Source organism: Cervus elaphus, chromosome 15, assembly GCF_910594005.1.
Source record: "Cervus elaphus chromosome 15, mCerEla1.1, whole genome shotgun sequence".
Taxonomy (NCBI): Eukaryota; Metazoa; Chordata; class Mammalia; order Artiodactyla; family Cervidae; genus Cervus; species Cervus elaphus.
Genome location: NC_057829.1, coordinates 59905486 through 59928602, shown reverse-complemented (window position 1 = coordinate 59928602; position 23117 = coordinate 59905486). Strand labels below are relative to the sequence as shown.

The 23117-nt window shown below is 36.8% G+C and overlaps 1 protein-coding gene across 1 annotated transcript in view; it reads left to right on the top strand.

The window, feature by feature from the left end:
- The first annotated feature begins 350 nt into the window (after window positions 1-350).
- LOC122709463 (cytochrome P450 2C31) overlaps window positions 351-23117 on the top strand; it is a 38233-nt gene continuing 15466 nt past the window's right edge. Inside the window, exons 1-6 of the mRNA XM_043926857.1 lie at window positions 351-554; window positions 7061-7223; window positions 8792-8941; window positions 16663-16823; window positions 21273-21449; window positions 22424-22565. Of these exons, the coding sequence (XP_043782792.1) occupies window positions 387-554; window positions 7061-7223; window positions 8792-8941; window positions 16663-16823; window positions 21273-21449; window positions 22424-22565 (961 nt within the window). The 5' untranslated portion in view covers window positions 351-386. The remainder of the gene's footprint in view (window positions 555-7060; window positions 7224-8791; window positions 8942-16662; window positions 16824-21272; window positions 21450-22423; window positions 22566-23117) is intronic.

Below are 23117 nucleotides of genomic sequence, written 5' to 3'. Positions count from 1 at the left end.
TCTAAGAGAGTGCTTCTGTTTCTGCTCATATGATGAGCTGAGATGCTCTCATCATTTGTTGTGATTTTGAATTCCAGTCCTTTGAAACTCTGATAGCTTCAATTTTACTACTAAAATATGGGCATCTCTGAGAAAGTGAATTATTTTCAGTTGAAATTTCCATTGAAACTGACATGTTTATCAATACTAATGTAACCTTTTGTTTAAATATCTATTGACAAGCCAAAGTGCACTGATGATAAAGCAGTATTTATTTAAAAGTTCAAAGACTTATTGCATGTTTGGTGATAAGCTGGAACTTTGTTTGTTTGTTTTTTTCTTTGCACTTAGTTTTTATAAAATGTTTGGATTCTAAGCTTTCAGTTGCCCTCACACAAAGCACACCAATGGATCTCTTTGTAGTTCTGGTGATCTGTCTTTCTATTTTGATTTTCCTTTTTCTATGGAATCAGAGGTATGCCAAAGGGAAGCTGCCACCTGGGCCCACACCTCTCCCAATTGTTGGAAATATTCTCCAGATAAATATTAAGAATGTCAGCGAATCCATAAGCAAGGCAAGTATGATTACTTTTCTTCCAGTTGTTTGTAATGAGTAAATAAGACAGTCCTATGTCTTGTCCCAGACTCCATAGTCCCAGACACCATGTTTGTTAAAAGTGGTTTTAAAGGGGAGTTCCCACTGGACACCTGGACATTATTTTATTTATTTATTTATTTATTCACTGTTATTTATTTTTATTCATTTATTTTAAAAATATTTATTTTTGGCTGTGCTGGGTGTTCATCACTGTGTACAGGCTTTCTCTCATTGTGGCGAGCAGAAACTACATTCTAGTTGCAGTGTGCGGGCTTCTCCTGCCATGACTTCTCGTTGCAACAGACAGACTCTGTGGCTCATAGGCTTTAGTAGTTGCTCCTCACAGTCTCCAGAGTGTAGGCTAACTAGCTGTGGTACTCAGGCTTTTTCCCTGCAGCAAGTAGGGTTTTCCCAGACCAGGGATCAAACCAGCATCCCTTGCATTGTGAGGCAGATTCTTAACCGCTGGATTACCAGGGGAACCCTGTTAATTTATTTTCAATTGAGCTAGAGTTGATTTACAATATTATGTTAGTTTCAAGTGAGAACATAGAAAATTTTATAGATTATGCTCCTTTGAAATTTATTATAAAATATAGGCTGTATTCCCTGTGCTGAACAATTTATCCTTGTAGTTTATTTGTTTTATGCATAGCAGCCTATAGTTTTTAATCCCCTACCTCTCATTTCCCCTTCCATTCTTCTTGTTTCCCACTGGTAACCACTAGTTTGTTCTCTATGTATGTGAGCCTGTTTATATTCTGTTCAGTTAATTCATTTTATTTTTTTTAATATTCCACATATAAATGATAACATAGAGTATTTGTCTTTCTCTGTCTGACTTACTTCACTAAGTGTAATGCCCTCCAGATTTGTTTATGTTATTGCAAGTGGCAAAATTTCATTCTCTTTTGTGGTAAAGATGATAAAGAATCTGCCCACAATGTGGGAGACCTGGGTTCGATTTCTGGGTTGAGAAAGATCCCCTGGTGAAAGGAGTGGCTACCCACTTCAGAATTCTTGCCTGGAGAATTCCATGGACAGAGGAGCCTGGTGGGCTACAATCTAGGGGGTCACAAAGAGTTGGACAGAGCTTAGTGACTAACACTTTCACTTCGCTAGTAGGCAGATCCAAAAATATATGCTATGATACATGTCAAAGAGTATACTGCCTATGTTTTCTTCTAGGAGTTTTATGGTTTCTGGTCTTACATTTAAGTCCTCAACTCTTTTTGAGTTAAGTTTTGTATATAGTATGAGAAAATATTTTCTTTCTGTGTTGTTCAGTCACTGAGTTGTGTCTGACTCTTTGCGACCCACAGACTGCAGAATGCCAGGCTACTCTGTCCTCCACTATCTCTTGGGGTTTGCTCAAACTCATGTCCATTGAGGCAGTGATGCTATCTAACCATCTTACCTTCTGCCACCCCCTTCTCCTTTGTCTTCAGTCTTTCCCAGCATCAGGGTCTTTTCCAATGAGTTGGCTCTTCCCATCAGGTTGCCAAAGTATTGGAGCTTCAGCTTGATCAACAGTCCTTCCAATGAATATTCAGGACTGATTTCCTTTAGGATGGACTGGTTGGATTTCCTTGCAGTCCCAGGGACTCTCAAGAGTCTTCTCCAACACCACAGTTCAAAGGCATCAGTTCTTCAGTCTTCAGCCTTCTTTATGGTTCACCTCTCACATCTGTACATGACTACTAGAAAAACCATAGCTTTGACTAGATGGACCTTTGCCAGCAAAGTGATGTCTCTGCTTCTTGATATGCTGTCTAGGTTTGTCATAGCTTTTCTTCCAAGGAGGAAACACCTTTTAATTTCATGGCTGCAGTCACTGTCCACAGTGATTTTGGAACCCAAGAAAATAAAATCTGTCACTGCTTCCACTTTCCCCCTTTTGTTTGCCATGAAAAAATGGGATAGAATGCCATGATCTTAGTTTTTTGAATGCTGAGTTTTAAGTTAGTTTTTCACTTTTCTCTTTCACCCTTCTATAGTTCCTCTTTGCTTTCTGCCATTAGATTGGTATCATCTGCATATCTGAGCTTGTTGATAGTTCTGCTGGTAATCTTGATGCCAATTTGTGATTCATCCAGCCCAGCATTTCATATGATGTACTCTGCATCTAAGTTAAGATATACTCTGCATATAAGCAGGTGACAGTATACAGCCTTGTTGTACTCCTTTCCCACTTTTGAACCAGTCAATTGTTCCATTCCAATTTCTAACTCTTGCATCTTTACCCGCATACAGGTTTCACAGGAGACAGGTAAGGAGGTCTGGTACTCCCATCTCTTCAAAATTTTTCACAGTTTTTTGTGATCCATACTGTAAAAGGATTTAGTGTAGTCAATGAAGCAGAAGTAGATATTTTTCTGGAATTCCCTTGCTTTCTCCTAGAAGAGGATGAGATGGTTGCATGGCATTACTGACTGAATGGACAAGAGTTTGAGTAAACTCCAGGAGTTAGTGATGGACAGGAAGGCCTGGCATGCTGCAGGCCATGGGGTCACAAAGAGTCGGACATGACTGAGCGACTGAACTCAACAGATCTTGCTTTCTCTATGATCCAATGAATGTTGGTAATTTGATCTCTGGTTCCTCTGCCTTTTCTAAACCCAGCTTTTGCATCTGGAAGGTCTTGATTCATGTACTGCTGAAGCCTATCTAAGATTTTGGGCATAACCTTACTAGCATGTGAAATATTTTAATTTATTTCTTTATGTGTAGCTGTCTAGTTTTCCTCACACCACTTATTGAAGAAATTGCCTTTTTCCCACTGTATATTTTAGTGTCCTTTTTCATGGATTCATTGTTCATATAAGTGTGGGTTTTTTTCTGGGCTATATGTTCTGCTCTATAGACCTGTGTCCATTTTTGTGCCAGTATAATTGTTTTGGTTACTGTAACTTTGTACTGTAGTCTGACATCAGGGAGTATGATACTTTCAGTTCTGTCCTTTCGTTGGATATCTTTGCCTACTTGAGATCTTTTGTGTTTCCATACAAATTTTAGAATTACTTGATGTATTACTTTGAAAATTACACTTGTATTTTGATAGGATTTGCTTTGAATCTGTTGATTTCCTTGGGTAACATGTAATATGTTCATTTTAACAATATTAACTTACCCTGTCCATGAGCATGTTATGTCTTTCCATCCATTTGTATTGTCTTTTTTTTTTTTTAAATCAGCATCTTATAGTTTTCTGAGTACATGTCTTTTAATTCTGTGATTAATTAGATTTATTGCTTGGAATTTTATTCTCTTCTGTGTGATGATAAGTGGGATTGCTTTATTAATTTCTCTTTCTGATAGTTTGTTCTTATTGTTTAGAAATGGAACAGATTTCTGTATGTTAATTTTTTTATCCTACAACTTTTCCAAATTCACTGATGAGCTCTAGAAGACTTTTGTTGGGATCTTTAGAATTTGGGACAGCAAGGAGATCCAACCAGTCCATCCTAAAAGAAATCAGTCCTGAGTATTCCTTGGAAGGACTGATGCTGAAGCTGAAACTCCAGTACTTTGGCCACCTGAAGTGAAGAACTGACTCATTTGAAAAGACCTGATGCTGGGAAAGATTGAAGGTGGGGGGAGAAGGGGATGACAGAGGATGAGATGGTTGGATGGCATCACTGACTCAATGGATATGAGTTTAAGTAAACTCCAGGAGTTGGTGATGGACAGAGAGTCCTGGAGTGCTGCAGGCTATGGGGTCGCAAAGAGTGGAACACGACTGAGCGACTGAACTGAACTTAGAATTTTGTATGCATAGTATTGTGTTATCTACAAATAAGGACAGTTTTACTTCATTCTTTTCAAATCCTTTTATTTCTCTTTCTTTGACTGCTATGGCTTTGATTTCCAATATGATATTTTGAGTAAAACTGGCAAGAGTGAGCATCTTTGTCTTGTTCTTGATTTTAGAGAAAATGCTTTCAGTTTTTCACTGTCAAGTATGATGATATTAGCTGTGGACTTATTATATACGTGATTTTTAAATTATGTTGAAGTATGTTGCCTCTATACCTACTTTGTGGAGAATTTTTAATCCTAAATGGATATTGGATTTTATAGAAAACTTTTCTACATCTATTGAGTTACCATATTATTTTTATTTATTAATGTGGTATATCACATTGATCAAATTGAGAATATTGAACCATACTTTCATCCCTGGGATAAAGCCCACTTCTCAATGATGTATGACACCCAGACATGATTTTAGATGGCATACAGCTAAAGGTTGCCAGAATGGAGTGAGATCAATGAGATCATTGTTGAAATTGTCAAAAGTAGGAATTCTCTGTCCATGTTGTGATCTATGTGTCCTTTATAGCATTTTTTTTTTTTTTTGGTGAATTCTAATGGCAATGAAATTGCTTTAATTTTTAAAAACTGTATAGTTACAGAGTGACAACCCCAAAATTTTCCTGAAAGAATACATTGATTTGAAATCAAGGAAATAACCAAGTTTCAAGAGATTTCACAGCTTCTGTTGCATTTGCTCAATGAATGAATAACTGTTCTATAGCTCTTTAAATTTTGAAGGAATTATTTGAAATCTGACTTCTCTGGGAAAGGTAGTTATGAGAGCACTGCTCCTGGAAGCTCCTCCTTCTGTGTATCAGACTCTGGTTTTGAAGAGATTGTGTCAGGACCCCAGGTCATACACTTGTTAACTCACAGCCTTGGTCAAATTTTATAAATCTCTCTGAGCTTTAATTTCTATTTCTTTAAAATGTGAATAATAATTATTATGCACAAATATTAATACCTGAGTGTAACAAGTTATTGAGTGCCTATTTTCAGTAGCAGGTGTGTCAGATGCTGGGAATTTTCAAAGTGAAAGAAAGTGAAAATTTTAATCACTCAGTCATGTCTGATTCTTTTGGACCCCATAGACTGTAGCCCACCAGCCAGGCTCCTGTGTCCATGGAATTCTCCAAGCAAGAATACTGGAGTGGGTAGCTCTTCCCTTCTCCAGGGGATCTTCCCAACCCAGGGACTGATCCTAGGTCTCCCACATTGCAGGCAGGTTCTTTAGCTATACGAGCAGTGAATTAAAAAAAAAAAAAAAAAGTCAGCGGTATGGAATTTACAGTCTAAATGGTAAGCATGTATTTATGAAACAATCATGCAAATAAGTGTATGATTACAAACCATGTAATAGGAACACAGTAGAAAAAGGTGCAGCAGAAAAAGGTGATGTAGTTTAAAGGATTACAGGCAGGAGGCACAGTCAGTAAGGGTTCTCTGTGGAAGTGAAGTTGGAGCTGAGATCTGAAAAATAATTAGTCATTAACTGGATAAAATACAAGTAAATGTTTGTTCCATTTTTTTTTTTTCAGTCTGGAGCAGACTTAGTTATTGGAATGTCTGAAAGAGGACCAATTTGTTTGTTGCCCAGAGAGTAGGTAAAAGCATGGTGTGAGATGAGATTAGGCAGGTAAGCAGGGACCAGAGTATGTAGATTTTACAAGGATTTTAAGAACATTGGTTTTTAGCATAAGAGCCATAGGATGTCCTTTAACATTTGCTTTGTGAAATGGGTTGCTGTATGGAGAATGAATTAGAAGGTAGCAAAAGGACTCAAACATTGGACAAGTTGAAAGAGTGAAAGTCTATATCATGTAGTACACTAAATAAGCTGCCATGACAGAAAGACCACAATAATGCAGTGACTTAAGGAAGACAGTTTATTTCTGCCTTCCACATAGAAAGCATAGAGTTAAGTGCTGCTGGGCTGCCTCTCCTCCATGAGGTCTTTCAGAGAACCAGATCTCCTCAGTCTTGTAGTTTACCATCCTGTGCTCTAAGGCTGTCACAGAGGGGTCATCTCCATGCTGTCATTTCAATCTATGGATAGGAGGAGAAATGAAAGATGTGTTGTCACCCATTTATGCCAGTGTAGAATTTGTGTACATCCCTTCTGCTTATCTCAGTTCATGAAAACTTACATCATCACACCAGGAAGATGGAAAATGTCTGTGGCTATGTCCTTGTGCATTTTGAAAGCTTAGAGGTCTCTGGTGCTAAAGATGTGAAGAATGGGTGATGGAGGGATGATTATTAGTCTGTATGTGTGAGAGATGGAGCACCTTCCTTTAAACAGAAGAAACATATCATTTATTGCCACTATATTAAGGAAGGAGCAATTATAGGTTTGGCAGAAAAAAGCTTAATAGAATAATACTAATAGAATTCATACTATGGCCTTTGTCACACAGTAGGAGCTGAATAAAGAATAACTATTGATGGTGATGATAATAATAACAGTATTCCTAATAATATAATGATAATTACCCTTGTAGTAAAGTGATGTCATATTATATTACTGGTTCTAGAAATTGAAATCTTTTATAATGGGTGAATCTTAAGAAGATTGAAAACATTTCCCACATTATCTATATTTTCTTACATTATCTACAGTTTCAGTTTTGAAATGCTCACTGTTCTTGCATCTCCTGTTTTCTCCAGCTAGCAGAAGATTATGGTCCTGTGTTCACTCTGTATTTTGGCATGAAGCCCACTGTGGTGTTGCATGGATATGAAGCAGTGAAGCAAGTCCTGATTGATCAGAGTGAGGAATTTTCTGGCAGAGGTAGTTTACCAGTGGCAGACCACATCAACCAGGGATTAGGTATGCTTCTATTTGAGAAGTGTGTGGGAATTGTAGGTTGGAAAGACTCAAATAGGCTAAGGAATTGAGAAATTATAGGTAATAGAGAAGTTTATGAAAGCATCATAAATAAACAGTTTTCTATGGATCATTAATCCATATTTAAAATTATGAAGATGACACGGTCTGAATGAAACATTAAGTGCAGTGAAAGCAAATCTTCTAATCACTAATGTTCTATTAATAAATTATGGCCAGGTAAGAAAATGAGAAAGAGACAGAGAGAAAAAGAAGGGAGGAAAATGACAATAAAGTGTCCTATTTATTGAACATTTTGCTTTCTGGCCTGAATCATGGTTGCTAAGAGGCTAGTTTTGGAAGCTTGCATATTGTATACATGGAACCAACAAAGGTTTGGAATATGTAAATTGCATTCAATTTTCTATTCTTCTTAGAAAAAAAGGCACAGCAAATTTTTTTATCCAATAGAATATAATACAAAGCATAAAGCACAAATATGCTCTGAAAAGAGGGTCATGGGGAAACACAATAAATATAAATTTGAATATTAAAGAAAATCTTTTGAAATCAAATACTTGCTCTGTCTGTCATCTGTTTTTTAATAGCTAGACCTTAAACTGTCCCATCCTTTGTGGTTCACTGAGTTCTTACAAAAATAATGCCTGAATAGGGTCACTTCATCCTTTACATTGTTCTTTAAGGTCTTATTAGACAAGCTCCCTATGAGCATTGTCTTTTCCTCTGAAATTGTCCTTGGCTCTGGAAGTCTGACAGTGAACTTTCTTGGTACAATGTAAAAAGCAGATGACAGAGCAAGTATTTGATTTAAAAAGATTTTCTTTAACATTCTGATTTATATTTATTGTGTTTCCACATGACCCTCTTATCAGAGCATATTTGTGCTTTATGGTTTGTATTATAGACCTAGCCTAGCTGTGGGGTTGTCAGAAGGGGGGGCAGGCACCTGCAGGGTAGAACACGGGGAAGACATCCATATTTCTTGGAGGAGATTAGCAAATAGAAGGAAAATGTCAAAATGGGAAGAGCTATGGCCATGTTCCTTACTTGAGGAATAGATTTTCATGAGCTTCCTTTCAATACACAAGTGCTCTTTACACCCGTCTTAAGAATTGAATCTTTTGTTGTTTCTCCTACAGTTCATTTTCAGTGCACAAATCAGCCCCCAAAACTTAACCTATAACTTGGGCTCTGTGGATTTTTAGCTGTGTCACCAAAGAGCAAGCATTTTGCTTCTGTGATTTTCAGCATCCTCATAAGTAAAATGGAGACAAAACACTTGGTTCTTAGGGTTGTTCTGAATTTTTCAGGAGCTAATGGATAAGGAAGAGTGTAGTAATATGTAAAACCAAGAGTCTTGACAGTAAGATACAAGCTGGGTTAAGAGAGGAGGAGGCAGGCGATGAAGGGCCCAATAGGAATTCCTGAGGCTGTCACTACTACATTTAATCCCTGCTTAGGTGTCCTTGTCATTTCCTGGTTTAAAGACTCTCAGCTAGAATTCATGGCAATGGGTTATTTTTCTCTGTTTTTGATTTTTGTCCTGATAGGAATTGTTTTCAGCAATGGTGAAATATGGAAGCAAACTCGGCGTTTCTCCCTCATGGTTTTGAGGAATATGGGGATGGGGAAGAGGACTATTGAACACAGAATTCAAGAGGAAGCCTTATGTTTGGTGGACGCATTAAAAAAAACCAACGGTGGGTTTTTCTTTATGTAATTAACAGTAACTGCTTGGGCAGACTAAATGATTTTACAAGTAGACTATAGAGAGATAATGGCTCAAATACAACAGAAGTTTACTTTCTGCTCACATGACAGTAGTAAGAGGTGAAGTGGTTGGCATAATGGCCTTTTCAAGCACCTGGTTTCCAGGGCCTTTGATACCTTCAGCACATGGTTGCCTTCCTGTGACACCCAGAGTTCATCTCTTTGAATGGTAGTGGGGGTGAAGGAAAGAATAAAGAAAAGTGCAATACTGTTTTTAATAGGTGAGGTATGGCAGGCATACAAAAGTTCATTCATATTCCATGGGCTGTAACTCAGTCACAAGAGTTGGGAAATGTGCTTATCTGTAAGAGGAGCTGGGAAATGTGCTTAATCCCAATAAGACTGAAATAAAATTAGTGGTTCAGGTATAGATTTTGCACCAAGTCCTTCTCTGTGCATAAGGCTGTATTATAGCTCTCCTTGGGTGTGAAGGGAGGGAGCTGCAGCAGCACACATTTGCTCAGTGTACACGTGTGTGGATGCCCATGTAGGACTGGAAGAGGGGATAGGACAGAAATGGGTGAGTAGGAGACTTCACAGGGAAGGAGCAAGATCAGGATCATAAGACATAGGTGGTTTTTAACCTCAATATTTCATTTTTAAAGAACATTATTAACTTACTAAGGCTATATTTTAAGTTGTGACTCGGTATTGTGGTTTTTTACCACTGATATATGGTCATCCAGATAGGTTTCTCCCCCTTGTTTTTTGCTGCTACTGGTATAAATAATGCAATAATTACAGCTATATGGGTGATTCTGGTTTCTTCTTTTGAGTAAGTTTCTCAAGTAGACTGTCATTGCATATCATGTGGACTTTTGGTGCATATTACCTATGAATGGGTGGGAGATTTCACAGAAGCAGTGATAAGAACACAAGGTTCATCTAAATAGATTGTTCTGTACTCTTATGTTAAAATTTAACATATTAAATAAATATGTTTGCATGTTCTTTTATCATTACCATTTTTTATTATCATTATCATTATTAATAGTATAGTAGTCTATTATTTTGCAGGTACCATAGTTTATTTAACCAAGCTTTATTTATTTGTCCAGATAGATTGTTTTCAACACTTTGTCGCTAATAATATAAAAAAAACATATTAATCAGTGAATATTTCTGATTGCTTTCTAGAATAAAATTTCTGAAATGGAATTAGTAAATCAATGAATATTGAAATTTGATACATATTACTTGTAAGTGGTTTTGTCCACCTGATTTGTATTTCAAGCAGCAATTATCGTTAGCTGATAGTTTTCCCATAATTAATATGGCCTTCTCTCAGCTTCCTCACTGATGACCTCCCAGACTCTGCTTGATTCCACCTAACCATGGAGACCTCATACTCATGGGGTAGCCCAGTTTGACTGCAAAGTTCCAGAGAATATCAAGGAGAGATAAGAAAGCCTTCTTTAGTGAATAATGCAAAGAAATGGAGGAAAAAAATTGAATGGGAAAGACTAGAGATCTCTTCAAGAAAATTAGAGATACCAACGGAACATTTCATGAAAGATGTGCACAATAAAACAGAAATGGTATGGACCTAAAAGAAGCAGAAGATATTAAGAAGAGGTGGAAAGAATACACAGAAGAACTACACAAAAAAGATCTTCAAGACCCAGATAATCACGATGGTGTGTTCACTCACCTAGAGCCAGACATCCTGGAACGTGAAGTCAAGTGGGACTTAGGAAGCATCACTACAAACAAAGCTAGTGCAGGTGATGGAATTCCAGTTGAACTATTTCAAATCCTAAAAGATGATGCTGTGAAAGTGCTGCACTCAATATGCCAGCAAGTTAGGAAAACTCAGCAGTGGCCTTAGGACTGGAAAAGGTCAGTTTTCATTCCAATCCCTAAGAAAGGCAATGCCAAAGAATGTTCAAGCTACCGCACAATTGCACATATCTCACATGCTAGCTTTGTTGATAGTGATGCTTCCTAAGGCCCATTTGACTTCACATTCCAGGATGTCTGGCTCTAGGTGAGTGTGTATGAACAAAGCTAGTGGAGGTGATGGAATTTCAGTCGAGCTATTTCAAATCCTGAAAGATGATGCTGTGAAAGAGCTGCACTCAATATGTCAGCAAACTTGGAAAACTCAGCAGTGGTCACAAGACTTGACAAAGTCAGTTTTCATTCCAATCTCAAAGAAAGGCAATGCCACAGAATGTACAAATTACCACACAATTGCACTCATCTCATACACTAGTAAAGTAATGCTCAGAATTCTCCAAGACAGGCTTCGGCAATACATAAACCATGAACTTCCAGATGTTCAAGCTGGTTTTAGAAAAGGCAGAGGAACCAGGGATCAAATTGCCAACATCTGCTGGATCATCAAAAAGCAAGAGAATTCCAGAAAAACTATCTATTTCTAGTTCAAAAAAAAAATCTATTTCTGCTTTATTGACTAAGCCAAAGCCTTTGACTGTGTGGATCACAATAAATGTGGAAAATTCTGAGAGAGATGGGAATACCAGACTACCTGACCTGCCTCTTGAGAAGCCTGTATGCAGGTCAGGAAGCAACAGTTAGAACTGGACATGGAACAACAGACTGGTTCCAAATAGGGAAAGGAGTACGTCAAGGCTGTATATTGTCACCTTGCTTATTTAACTTATATGCAGAGTACATCACAAGAAATGCTGGGCTAGAGGAATCATAAGCTGGAATCAAGATTGCTGGGAGAAATATCAATAACCTCAGATATGCAGATGACACCACCCTTATGGCAGAAAGTGAAGAAGAACTAAAGAGCCTCTTCATGAAAGTGAAAGAGGAGAGTGAAAAAGTTGGCTTAAAGCTCAGCATTCAGAAAACTGAGATTATGGGATCTGGTCCCATCACTTCATGGCAAATAGATGGGGAAACAGTGGAAACAGTGGAAACAGTGTCAGACTTCATTTTTTTGGGCTCCAACATCACTGCAGATGGTGATTGCAGCCATGAAATTAAAAGATGCTTACTCCTTGAAAGGAGAGTTATGACCAACCTAGACAACATATTAAAAAGCAGAGACATTACTTTGACAACAAAGGTCCGTCTAGTCAAGGCTATGGTTTTTCCAGTAGTCATGAATGGATGTGAGAGTTGGACTATAAAGAAAGCTGAGCACTGAAGAATTGATGCTTTTGAACTGTGGTGTTGGAGAAGACTCTTGAAAGTCTCGTACTGCAAGGAGATCCAAGCAGTCAATCCCAAGGAAATCAGTCCTTAATATTCATTGAACAGACTGATGCTGAAGCTGAAACTCCAGTACTTCGGCCACCTGATGTGAAGAACTGACTCTCTGGAAAAGACCCTGTTGCTGGGAAGGATTGAAGGCAGGAGTAGAAGGGGACGACAGAGGATGAGATGGTTGGATGGCATCACCGACTCGATGGACATGAGTTTGAGCAAGCTCCGGAAGTTGGTGATGGACAGCAAAGCCTGGTGTGCTGCAGTCATGGGGTTGCAAAGAGTCAGACATGAATAATCGACTGAACAGAACTGAACTGAGTTTGTCACTAGTTAACTGACTGTTGCAAGTTTATTTCACATGTTATGCAGAACCTTTTCCCTGGTAACTTCTACTTTTTAATCCCTGCTAGACTTTTTCCTTTTGGAGTATAGTGTTGTGGTAGTAATGAGGCAGAGGCAGGAAGGACCTCCCATCCAAAATTTAGTTTAGCTGTTGAGGTTGGTAGTGATACACACATCTCAATAGGATATGAAAAGGTCTATTACACACATAATGAGGCTTTCTGTGGAGGGCAGGTGGCTAGAAACCAGATCCAAAAATGGCTTGAGAGAGCACAGGAAGGATGCAGTTTTGAGATTTTTATGGTCTTTTGGGGATAGATTGGGCATGAAGGTTCTCAGTGAAAAACCAGACCTTATGTGATTTAAATTTTGTTCTTGTTGCAAAGAAGTATCACTTGAGCTTTCTTTAAAGTCACCTAGTCCAGATGTCAGTAGAAGAAGAAAAGATGAGGCTTACAAATTGTCATCAGCCAAACAGGAATAAAGCTAGTCATATTCTTTATTTTGGTTGGGAAGCCTGTTTCTAATACTATAACATATTTTTAAAATATCTGAATGTAACTCCAATTTCTGTCACTGTTCTTTTCTTCTACAGAGAAAGCACACTCCAATTTTTTCCTTTTTTAAAAAAATTATTTGTTTTTAGTTGAAGGATAACTGCTTTACAATATCATGTTGGTTTCTGCCATACATCAACATGAATCAGTCATAGATATACATAGGTCCTCTCCCTCCCTCTTGAATCTCCCTTCTACCTCTCACCCCTTTCTTTTTTTTTTTGAACAGTGCCTGTTCTTTTATTTTATTTTTTTCTTTCTTTTTTTTTTTTATTAGTTGGAGGCTAATTACTTCACAACATTTCAGTGGGTTTTGTCATACATTGATATGAATCAGCCATAGATTTACACTTATTCCCCATCCCGATCCCCCCTCCCACCTCCCTCTCCACCCGATTCCTCTGGGTCTTCCCAGTGCACCAGGCCCGAGCACTTGTCTCATGCATCCCACCTGGGCTGGTGATCTGTTTCACCATAGATAGTATACATGCTGTTCTTTTGAAATATCCCACCCTCACATTCTCCCACAGAGTTCAAAAGTCTGTTCTGTATTTCTGTGTCTCTTTTTCTGTTTTGCATATAGGGTTATCGTTACCACCTTTCTAAATTCCATATATATGTCTTAGTATGCTGTAATGTTCTTTATCTTTCTGGCTTACTTCACTCTGTATAAGGGGCTCCAGTTTCATCCATCTCATTAAGACTGATTCAAATGAATTCTTTTTAATGGCTGAGTAATATTCCATGGTGTATATGTACCACAGCTTCCTTATCCATTCATCTGCTGATGGGCATCTAGGTTGCTTCCATGTCCTGGCTATTATAAACAGTGCTGCGATGAACATTGGGGTGCACGTGTCTCTTTCAGATCTGGTTTCCTCAGTGTGTATGCCCAGAAGTGGGATTGCTGGGTCATATGGCAGTTCTAGTTCCAGTTTTTTAAGAAATCTCCACACTGTTTTCCATAGTGGCTGTACTAGTTTGCATTCCCACCAACAGTGTAAGAGGGTTCCCTTTTCTCCACACCCTCTCCAGCATTTATTGCTTGTAGACTTTTGGATAGCAGCCATCCTGACTGGCGTGTAATGGTACCTCATTGTGGTTTTGATTTGCATTTCTCTGATAATAAGTGATGTTGAGCATCTTTTCATATGTTTGTTAGCCATCTGTATGTCTTCTTTGGAGAAATGTCTGTTTAGTTCTTTGGCCCATTTTTTTGATTGGGTCATTTAATTTTCTGGAATTGAGCTGCAGGAGTTGCTTGTATATTTTTGAGATTAATCCTTTGTCTGTTTCTTCATTTGCTATTATTTTCTCCCAATCTGAGGGCTGTCTTTTCACCTTACTTATAGTTTCCTTTGTAGTGCAAAAGCTTTTAAGTTTCATTAGGTCCCATTTGTTTATTTTTGCTTTTATTTCCAATATTCTGGGAGGTGGGTCATAGAGGATCTTGCTGTGATTTATGTCGGAGAGTGTTTTGCCTATGTTCTCCTCTAGGAGTTTTATAGTTTCTGGTCTTACATTTAGATCTTTAATCCATTTTGAGTTTATTTTTGTGTATGGTGTTAGAAAGTGTTCTAGTTTCATTCTTTTACAAGTGGTTGACCAGTTTTCCCAGCACCACTTGTTAAAGAGGTTGTCGTTTTTCCATTGTATATCCTTGCCTCCTTTGTCAAAGATAAGGTGTCCATAGGTTCGTGGATTTATCTCTGGGCTTTCTATTCTGTTCCATTGATCTATATTACTGTCTTTGTGCCAGTACCATACTGTCTTGATGACTGTGGCTTTGTAGTAGAGTCTGAAGTCAGGCAGGTTGATTCCTCCAGTTCCATTCTTCTTTCTCAAGATTACTTTGGCTATTCGAGGTTTTTTGTATTTCCATACAAATTGCGAAATTCTTTGGTCTAGTTCTGTGAAAAATACCGTTGGTAGCTTGATAGGGATTGCATTGAATCTATAGATTGCTTTGGGTAGAATAGCCATTTTGACAATATTGATTCTTCCAATCCATGAACACGGTATGTTTCTCCATCTGTTTGTGTCCTCTTTGATTTCTTTCATCAGTGTTTTATAGTTTTCTATGTATAGGTCTTTTGTTTCTTTAGGTAGATATACTCCTAAGTATTTTATTCTTCTTGTTGCAATGGTGAATGGTATTGTTTCCTTAATTTCTCTTTCTGTTTTTTCATTGTTAGTATATAGGAATGCAAGGGATTTCTGTGTGTTAATTTTATATCCTGCAACTTTACTATGTTCATTGATTAGCTCTAGTAATTTTCTGGTAGAGTCTTTAGGGTTTTCTATGCAGAGGATCATGTCATCTGCAAACAGTGAGAGTTTCACTTCTTCTTTTCCTATCTGGATTCCTTTTACTTCTTTTTCTGCTCTGATTGCTGTGGCCAAAACTTCCAACACTATGTTGAATAGTAGTGGCCTCTTCACCCCTTTCTACCCCTCTAGGTTGTCACTCTGGTTTGAGGTCCCTGATTCATATAGCAAATTCCCTTTGGTATCTATTTACATATGTTAGTGTATATGTTTCCATGCTACTCTCTCCATTCATCCAACTTTCTCCTTCCTCCCACCCACCTGTGTCGATAATTCTGTTCTCTATGTCTGCATCTCCATTTCTATCCTGCAAATAGTTTAATCAGTGCTGTCTTTCTAGATACATATATATGAGTTAATATACAACAGTTATTTTTCTCTTTCTGACTTATTTCACTCTGTGTAATAAGCTCTAGATTTGTCCATCTCATTAGAACTGACTCAAATGCACTCCTTTTTATGTCTGAGTAATATTCGTTGTATATATGTACCACAGCTTCTTTATCCATTCATCTATTGATGGACATCTAGGTTGCTGTCATGTCCTAGCTATTGCATATAGTGCTTCAGTGAACACTGGGGTACATGTGTCTTTTTCAATTTTGGTTTTCCCAGGATAATGCCTAGTAGTGGGATTGCTGGGTCATAAGGCAGTTTTATTCCTAGTTTTTAAAGGAATCTCCATACTGTCTTCCATAGAGGCTGTATCAGTTTACATTCCTACCAACTGTGCAGGAGCGTTCCCTTTTCTCCACATCCTCTCCAGCATTTATTGTTTGTGGAGTTTTGATGATGACCATTTTGACCAGTCCATTTTTTTCAACTGAATTTTTGAAATATTATTTCAAATTTCCCCAGTCTGTTGATTTTCTTATGATATTGCTGTTTCCTGTAGGCATGATGAGGAAGTATCGACAGTAAAGGCTAAATCTGGCAACATTAAAGACATTTTAAAATAACCTTTTTCTTGTGAATTACGTTGTGGCTGTTATTTGGAGAATGGCATAAATAGGAGAACACTTGGAGGGAAAACAAATAAATCACACTGGATTAGATAATTTTGCTTGGGAAAACACAATACATTTTATTTTAGGCATATTGAATAGTGATGATTGCATGTCCAGGTTGTTCCTATAAATAAAAAAAAAATCTTGGAAGTCAACCCTTCTTACTTACTTTAAACAGTACATGTAAGATTTATACTAGAATATTTTCTAATGTTTATATTGACTTTTTAGGATCTCCTTGTGATCCTACTTTACTTCTGAGCTGTGCTCCCTGCAATGTGATCTGCTCCATTATTTTCCGGAATCGTTTTGAGTACAGTGATGAGAAATTGCTAACCTTGATAAAATATTTTAATGAAAATGCAATGCTTGTAAGCACCCCCTGGATAGAGGTAAGGTCAAGATTCTTTTTAAATGGGAAACAGTTTTCTAACTAATTGATTGCTCATCCTTCCACATCCCTTTGTGTTTTATCAAAATGGATAAAGTTTATCAAACTATCACCTGTGACTGATTAGTGAGTTATCAATTCAATTTAGCTAATGAATTGAGTTTTTAAATGTAAAATATAGTAATAAAAAGAAAAATATAATATTGTAGTGTACTAATTATAGCAAAAATTTTTTTTTCAGAAACCTTTTTAACCCCCTGATTTGTATATCTATAGATAAAGAGAGTGGCATATAAAATATGTTTTTTTTTATGATAGTATATGTCAGGAAAAGTTACTAACATATGTGATACATCCTTTATAACTAAAATTCTATGTGGAATGTAAGGTTATGATGTTTTCCACTTGGGAAGGACCATAGAGGATAAATATTCTATTCCTCATTTTTTGGAACATAAAAATTCACCCAGAGATATTAAACATGTTTTCCAAAGCAGCCTAACCAAGAAAAAGAATGAACTAGACTTAGAAGCTAGATTTCTCAACTCTTTAGCTAGTTTGATACAAGCTACCAGCCTTAATAAATTTCTTCAGTGTCTAGCAAAGGTATTAAGTCATGAAGGTACTATTTAAAAAGGAGCCAATAACTTTTAGGATTAGAAATAGCCAGGTGAATAAGGGCAACATGTATACTTCTCAGGGCTTTCCAGGTGGTGCTAGCAGTAAAAAAGGCATCTGCCAATGCAGGAGGTGTAAGAGATGCAGGTTCCATCCCTGAGTGAGGAAGATTTCCTGGAAGAGGGCTTGGCAACCCACTCCAGTATTCTTGCCTGGGAAATCACATGGACAGAGGAGCCTGGCAGGCTACAGTTCATAGGGTCACAAAAAGTTGAACATGACTGAAGAGATTTAACACATATTTCTCAGGGTATAAAATACCTAAATAAAAATAAGCTACATAATTTAGGCATTAACTTAATATTTCTGGTGAGTTTATTCATTACTAAAAAAGGGTGTGAATATTAATAGACATAAAGGTAATTGTTGATCATAATATAATAATAGTACAAGACTTTAACACACCATTTACACTAATGAACAAATATTGCAGATCTAAACTTAATAAGGAAAAATTGGTGTTAAGCAACACATTAGATCAGATTTATACAGAACATTCCATCCAAATGCAGTCAAATACACATTCTCTTCAAGTGTACACAAAACATTCTCCAGGATAGATTGTGTTATGTCATAAAACAAATAAATTATGTCAATGAATTCAAGAAATTGAAATCATATCAAGCATCTCTTCTAACCACAACTGTGTGAAACTAGAAATCAATCACAAGGAAAAAAAAACTGGAAAAAATACAAACATGTGGGGACTGAATAAGGATCAATAAGGAAATCAAAGAGGAAATGAAAATATTTTGAGATAATTGAAAATGGAAATACAACATTTTAAAATCTTTGTGACAAACAAAAACAGTTCTAAGAGGGAGGGAGTTTTTTTTAGCAAACAGGCCTACCACCCCAGGAAACGAAAAAAAATCTCAAAAAAACAATCTGACCTTACATATAAAATAACTAGAAAAAGAAGAACAAACAATGCCCAAAGTTAGTAGAAGGAAGGAAATAATAAAGGTCAGAGATTAAATAAATGAAACATTAACTACAGACAATAGAAAAGATCGATGAAACTAAAAGCTGGTTGTTGAAAAGCTAAACGAGAATTGATAAACCTTAGCCAGACTCATCAAGATAAAAAGAGAGACAATCCAAATAGATAAAATCAGAAAGAGAAAAGCATTACAACTGATGTCACAACACTTCAAAGGATCATTATCACCACTATGAACAATTACATACCAATGAACTGGATACCTAGAAAAAAAGTGTGCATTCACAGAAACACATAACATACCAAGACTAAATCAGGAAGACACAGAAAATCTAATCAGACTGATCATTAATAATCAAATTGAATTAATTATCAAAACACCTCCATCATTGAAAGTATAGGACCAGATAGCCTCACAGGTGAATTATATAAAAAATTTAGAGACGAGTTAATACATATCTTTCTCAAAGTTTTGCAAAAAAAATTGAAGAGAAAGGAACACTTCCTCAAAAATTCTCAATAAAATATTTGCAAACAGAATTCACCAGTACATTAAAAGGGCCATAAACCAAATGACTGTGAAGTGAAAGTCGATGAGTCGCGTCTGACTCTTTGCAACCCCCATGGACTATACAATCCATGGAATTTTCCAGGCTAGAATACCGGAGTGGGTAGCCGTTCCTTTCTCCAGGAGATCTTCCCAACCCAGGGGTCAGACCCAGGTCTCCTGCATTGCAGGTGGATTCTTTACCAGCTGAGCCACAGGGGAAGCCCAAGAATACTGGAGTGGGTAGCCTATCCCTTCTTCATCGGATTTTCCTGACCCAGGAATCGAACAAGGGTCTCCTGCATTGTAGGCAGATTCTTTACCAGCTGAGCTATCAGGAAAGCCCAAACCATGATTAAGTTAAATTTACCCCAGCAATGCAAGGGTGGTTCCATATCTGCAAATCATTCAATGTGATACATTAAATTAACAAAATGAAGGAAAAAAATCTATGATTGCAAATTATGTTAAAAAAGACTAAAAAATTCAACCTCCATTTATGACAAAAGCTCTTCATGAGTGAGTATTGAAGGAATACACCTCAAAATGTAATAAAGGCCATAATGACAAGCCCATAGCTAACATCATACTCAACAGCGGAAATCTGAAAAGATTTTTTAAGATCAGGAAAAAGACAAGGATGCCAGTGAAACAAAATGGTTACCTATTAAATGGGAAAAGACATTTCCAAACAATATATCTGACAAGGGGTTAATATAAAAAATTCACACAGAACACATACAACTCAAAATCAAAAACAAAAAAGCAAACTCAAAATAAATAAAAGTGTCTAGAAGACTTGAATAGACATTTTTCCAAAGAGGATATATAGATGTCCAGTAAGCATATGAAAATATATTCATCATCGCAAGTCATCAGGGAAATCAAAACCACAATGAGATATCACCTCATACCAGTCAGAATAGCTCTTGTCAAAAAGAAATAACAAGTGTTGGGGAGAATGTGGAGAAAAGGGAACCCTCATGAACTGTTGGTGGGAATGTAAATTGGTGCAGGCACTATGGAAAACAATACGCAAGCTCATCAAAAAATTAAAAATAGAACTAACGTACAATTCAGCAATTCCAGTCCTGGGTATTTATCCAAAGGAAATAAAAACACTAATTTGAAAATGTATATGTACCCTTATGTTCATTGTACCTTTGTTTACAATAGTCACGATATAGAAGCAACCTTAGTATCTGTCAAAGAATGAATGGATAAGGAAAATATGGTTTGTATATACACAATGGAAATTTATTCAGCCATATAACAGATTGAATAGTGCTGTTTATGGATGGGCCTAGAAGATATTATGCTAAAGGGAAAATGTCAGGCAGAGAAAGACAAATACCATATGATTTACTTCATATTTGGAATTTAAAAATGAAAACAAACAAAGCAAAACAGAGACTCATAGACCCAGAGAATAAACTAGTGGTCACTTGAGGGGAGGGAATGTGGGCATGAATGAAATAGATGAAGGAGATTAAGAAGTCTGAACTTCTGGTTATAAAATAAGGTCACAGGGATATAATATACAGCACAAAGAATAGTCAATAACATTTCAATAGCTGTATGATGACAGAGGGTTCCTAAACTAACCATGGTGAAAAATTTGTGATGTATATAAATGTCAAATCACAATTTTGTACACCTGAAACTAATAAAAAAAATATTGCATGTCAGCTATACTTTCATAAAAACTATAACAAAAAGGGTGTGATCCCTGCACACTTTTTAGGTGACCCTCTGTAGACATGCGTGTAGGGTAAACTGGAGGGAACACTGGGTTCTACCTCTATCACTAGTTTTGTGTCTTAAACTGGTTGACTAATCTTTCTGAATCTCAGTACCCTCATTTGGAAAGATGGTAGTATGATCCTGAATTTCTTTAGAGAGTTATGGTTAGAAATGAATTTGAATGGTTTTGAAATTAGTTGGTAACCTGTGCATGCTGTTACTCCAGCCAGTTTATCAGTTCCCTCTCAATCTCAAATGTATTCTAGTGCAAGATGCATGTCTTCTTCATCTTAATCTACTCACTTTTCACTTTCATGCACTGGAGAAGGAAATGGCAACCCACTCCAGTGTTCTTGCCTGGAGAATCCCAGGGACGGTGGAGCCTGGTGGGCTGCCATCTGTGGGGTCGCACAGAGTTGGACATGACTGAAGTGACTTAGCAGCAGCAGCTACTCATTTTATAATAATGTGTTTGATCCATAATATGGGCCCGTAAAAGTTTGCTGAATAAATTAATGAATGATTCTTTCATCTTTCAGCTCTTCAATGCTTTCCCCTCTTTACTACGTTATTTCCCAGGAAGTCATAATACAATATTTAAAAACATGACTGAGCAAAGAAAGTTTATTTTGGAGAAAATAAAGAAACACCAAGAATCCCTGGACCTCAATAACCCTCAAGATTTTATTGATTACTTTCTGATTAAAATGGAAAAGGTAAAATGGAACCCAGATTTGCTCTTTCATCTTTGTGGGTGGAGTGATGTGACACATGGAATAGCTTTGTTCTTCTCAGTGAAATTGGTTTATTAGAACAAATGCTCCTTCTTAAAGATGTGTTCACTGCTTGCACATACAAGAATGAAGACTGCTTGTGCAAACCATACTGGATGTCTTGAGCTATTTATAAATTGTCACTGAAAATGATTTGGAAGTTTTTGTATTTACCATGTTAAAGTTTGTTCTTTATTTGGGGACAGGTTGAAGCACTCACACACAGACAAATAGGCACATTCAAGATTACTGATAGACAACATATTCTTTTTCATCATGTAAATTCCATGAATGGATGATGTAACAAATGAGAGAAAGCAGGAATTGATGGGAATCTAGAAAGGCTTACTGTTGGAAAGATAGTAGGAAACAGCTGAGGTAGGTTTTGAGAAAACTTTGGCTTATATTAGCAGAGATGACAAAATTGGTTCAGGGTATGATAAGTGCAGTGATGAAGTGTGTGGAATTTTTAGAGATTATCTTGATTGTAACTGAGAAACTGTCATGGGTGTAATGACTGATGATTTTGGGAATAGTGTTTCAGTTTTAGGGTAGGTGATTCTGAATACTTGAGTGAGAACTTCAGATGAAATAATAGATGAAATAAACAATAGATGCTTGAATTGACAGTGAGTAGCAGTGATGACTTGATAAGAGTCAAGTTAGAAATTACTGAAGAACTGATTTGCTCTAGTGAGTATCAAAAGTGAAGAATCAGAAAGGACTTGGAAGTTTAACTCTGTTTTAACTGAAGTAATTCTAACAAACTCACCTAACTTTATCTTCATCTATAATACTCTCTAATGTTTGGCTTAATTTGTCAAATAAGTAAATTTTTAAAAATTATGATGTTATATGGAATTATTTTATGTTATTTATAAGGTTATTTATAAGGTTCTTTTATTTATCATTGCTAGGAAAAACATAATAAACATTCTGAATTTACCATGGACAACTTGATAACCACTGTATGGGACGTGTTTAGTGCTGGAACAGAGACAACAAGCCTCACTCTGAGATATGGGCTCCTGCTCCTGTTGAAGCACCCAGAGGTCACAGGTAGGATCACAGATGATGGATAGGATGAAATTCTGGGTAGAAACTGGTAGGCAACATTGATGACTATTCCATTCTTCATCTGCCTACATATTGTACGAGAAGAAAAATTCATCACAAGTAGATCTTCCTATAATTGAATAAATTGAATTCAAATTAAAGTAAAACTCATAATGAAATATTTAATCAGCAGCAGAGGTTTCAAGGGCCGAGGTCACTGTTGTTTTCTGTGGCAGAGTATCGTTGATCTGTATCATGTCAAATGTAGTAAAGAGAGTTACCCTAGGATCTGGAAAGCATTAGCCTTCCTCTTTCTCTAAAAGGGCATTACTTGATAAAGCCTTCTAAGTCCACATAAATATATTTTTGTCAAAAGGTAATTCTACTCAAATGCATTTGTAGCGAAAGGATTGATTCAGCAAAATCACAATCCTTTGTCAAAAAGATTCACTCTAAAAGAGTTATAGACAAATTAAAAATTCTTTTAAGTTATATCCTTTTGGGCAAACAAATTGTCCAATGTAACCATGATTAAGAAGCTAAAAAAATGTCTTT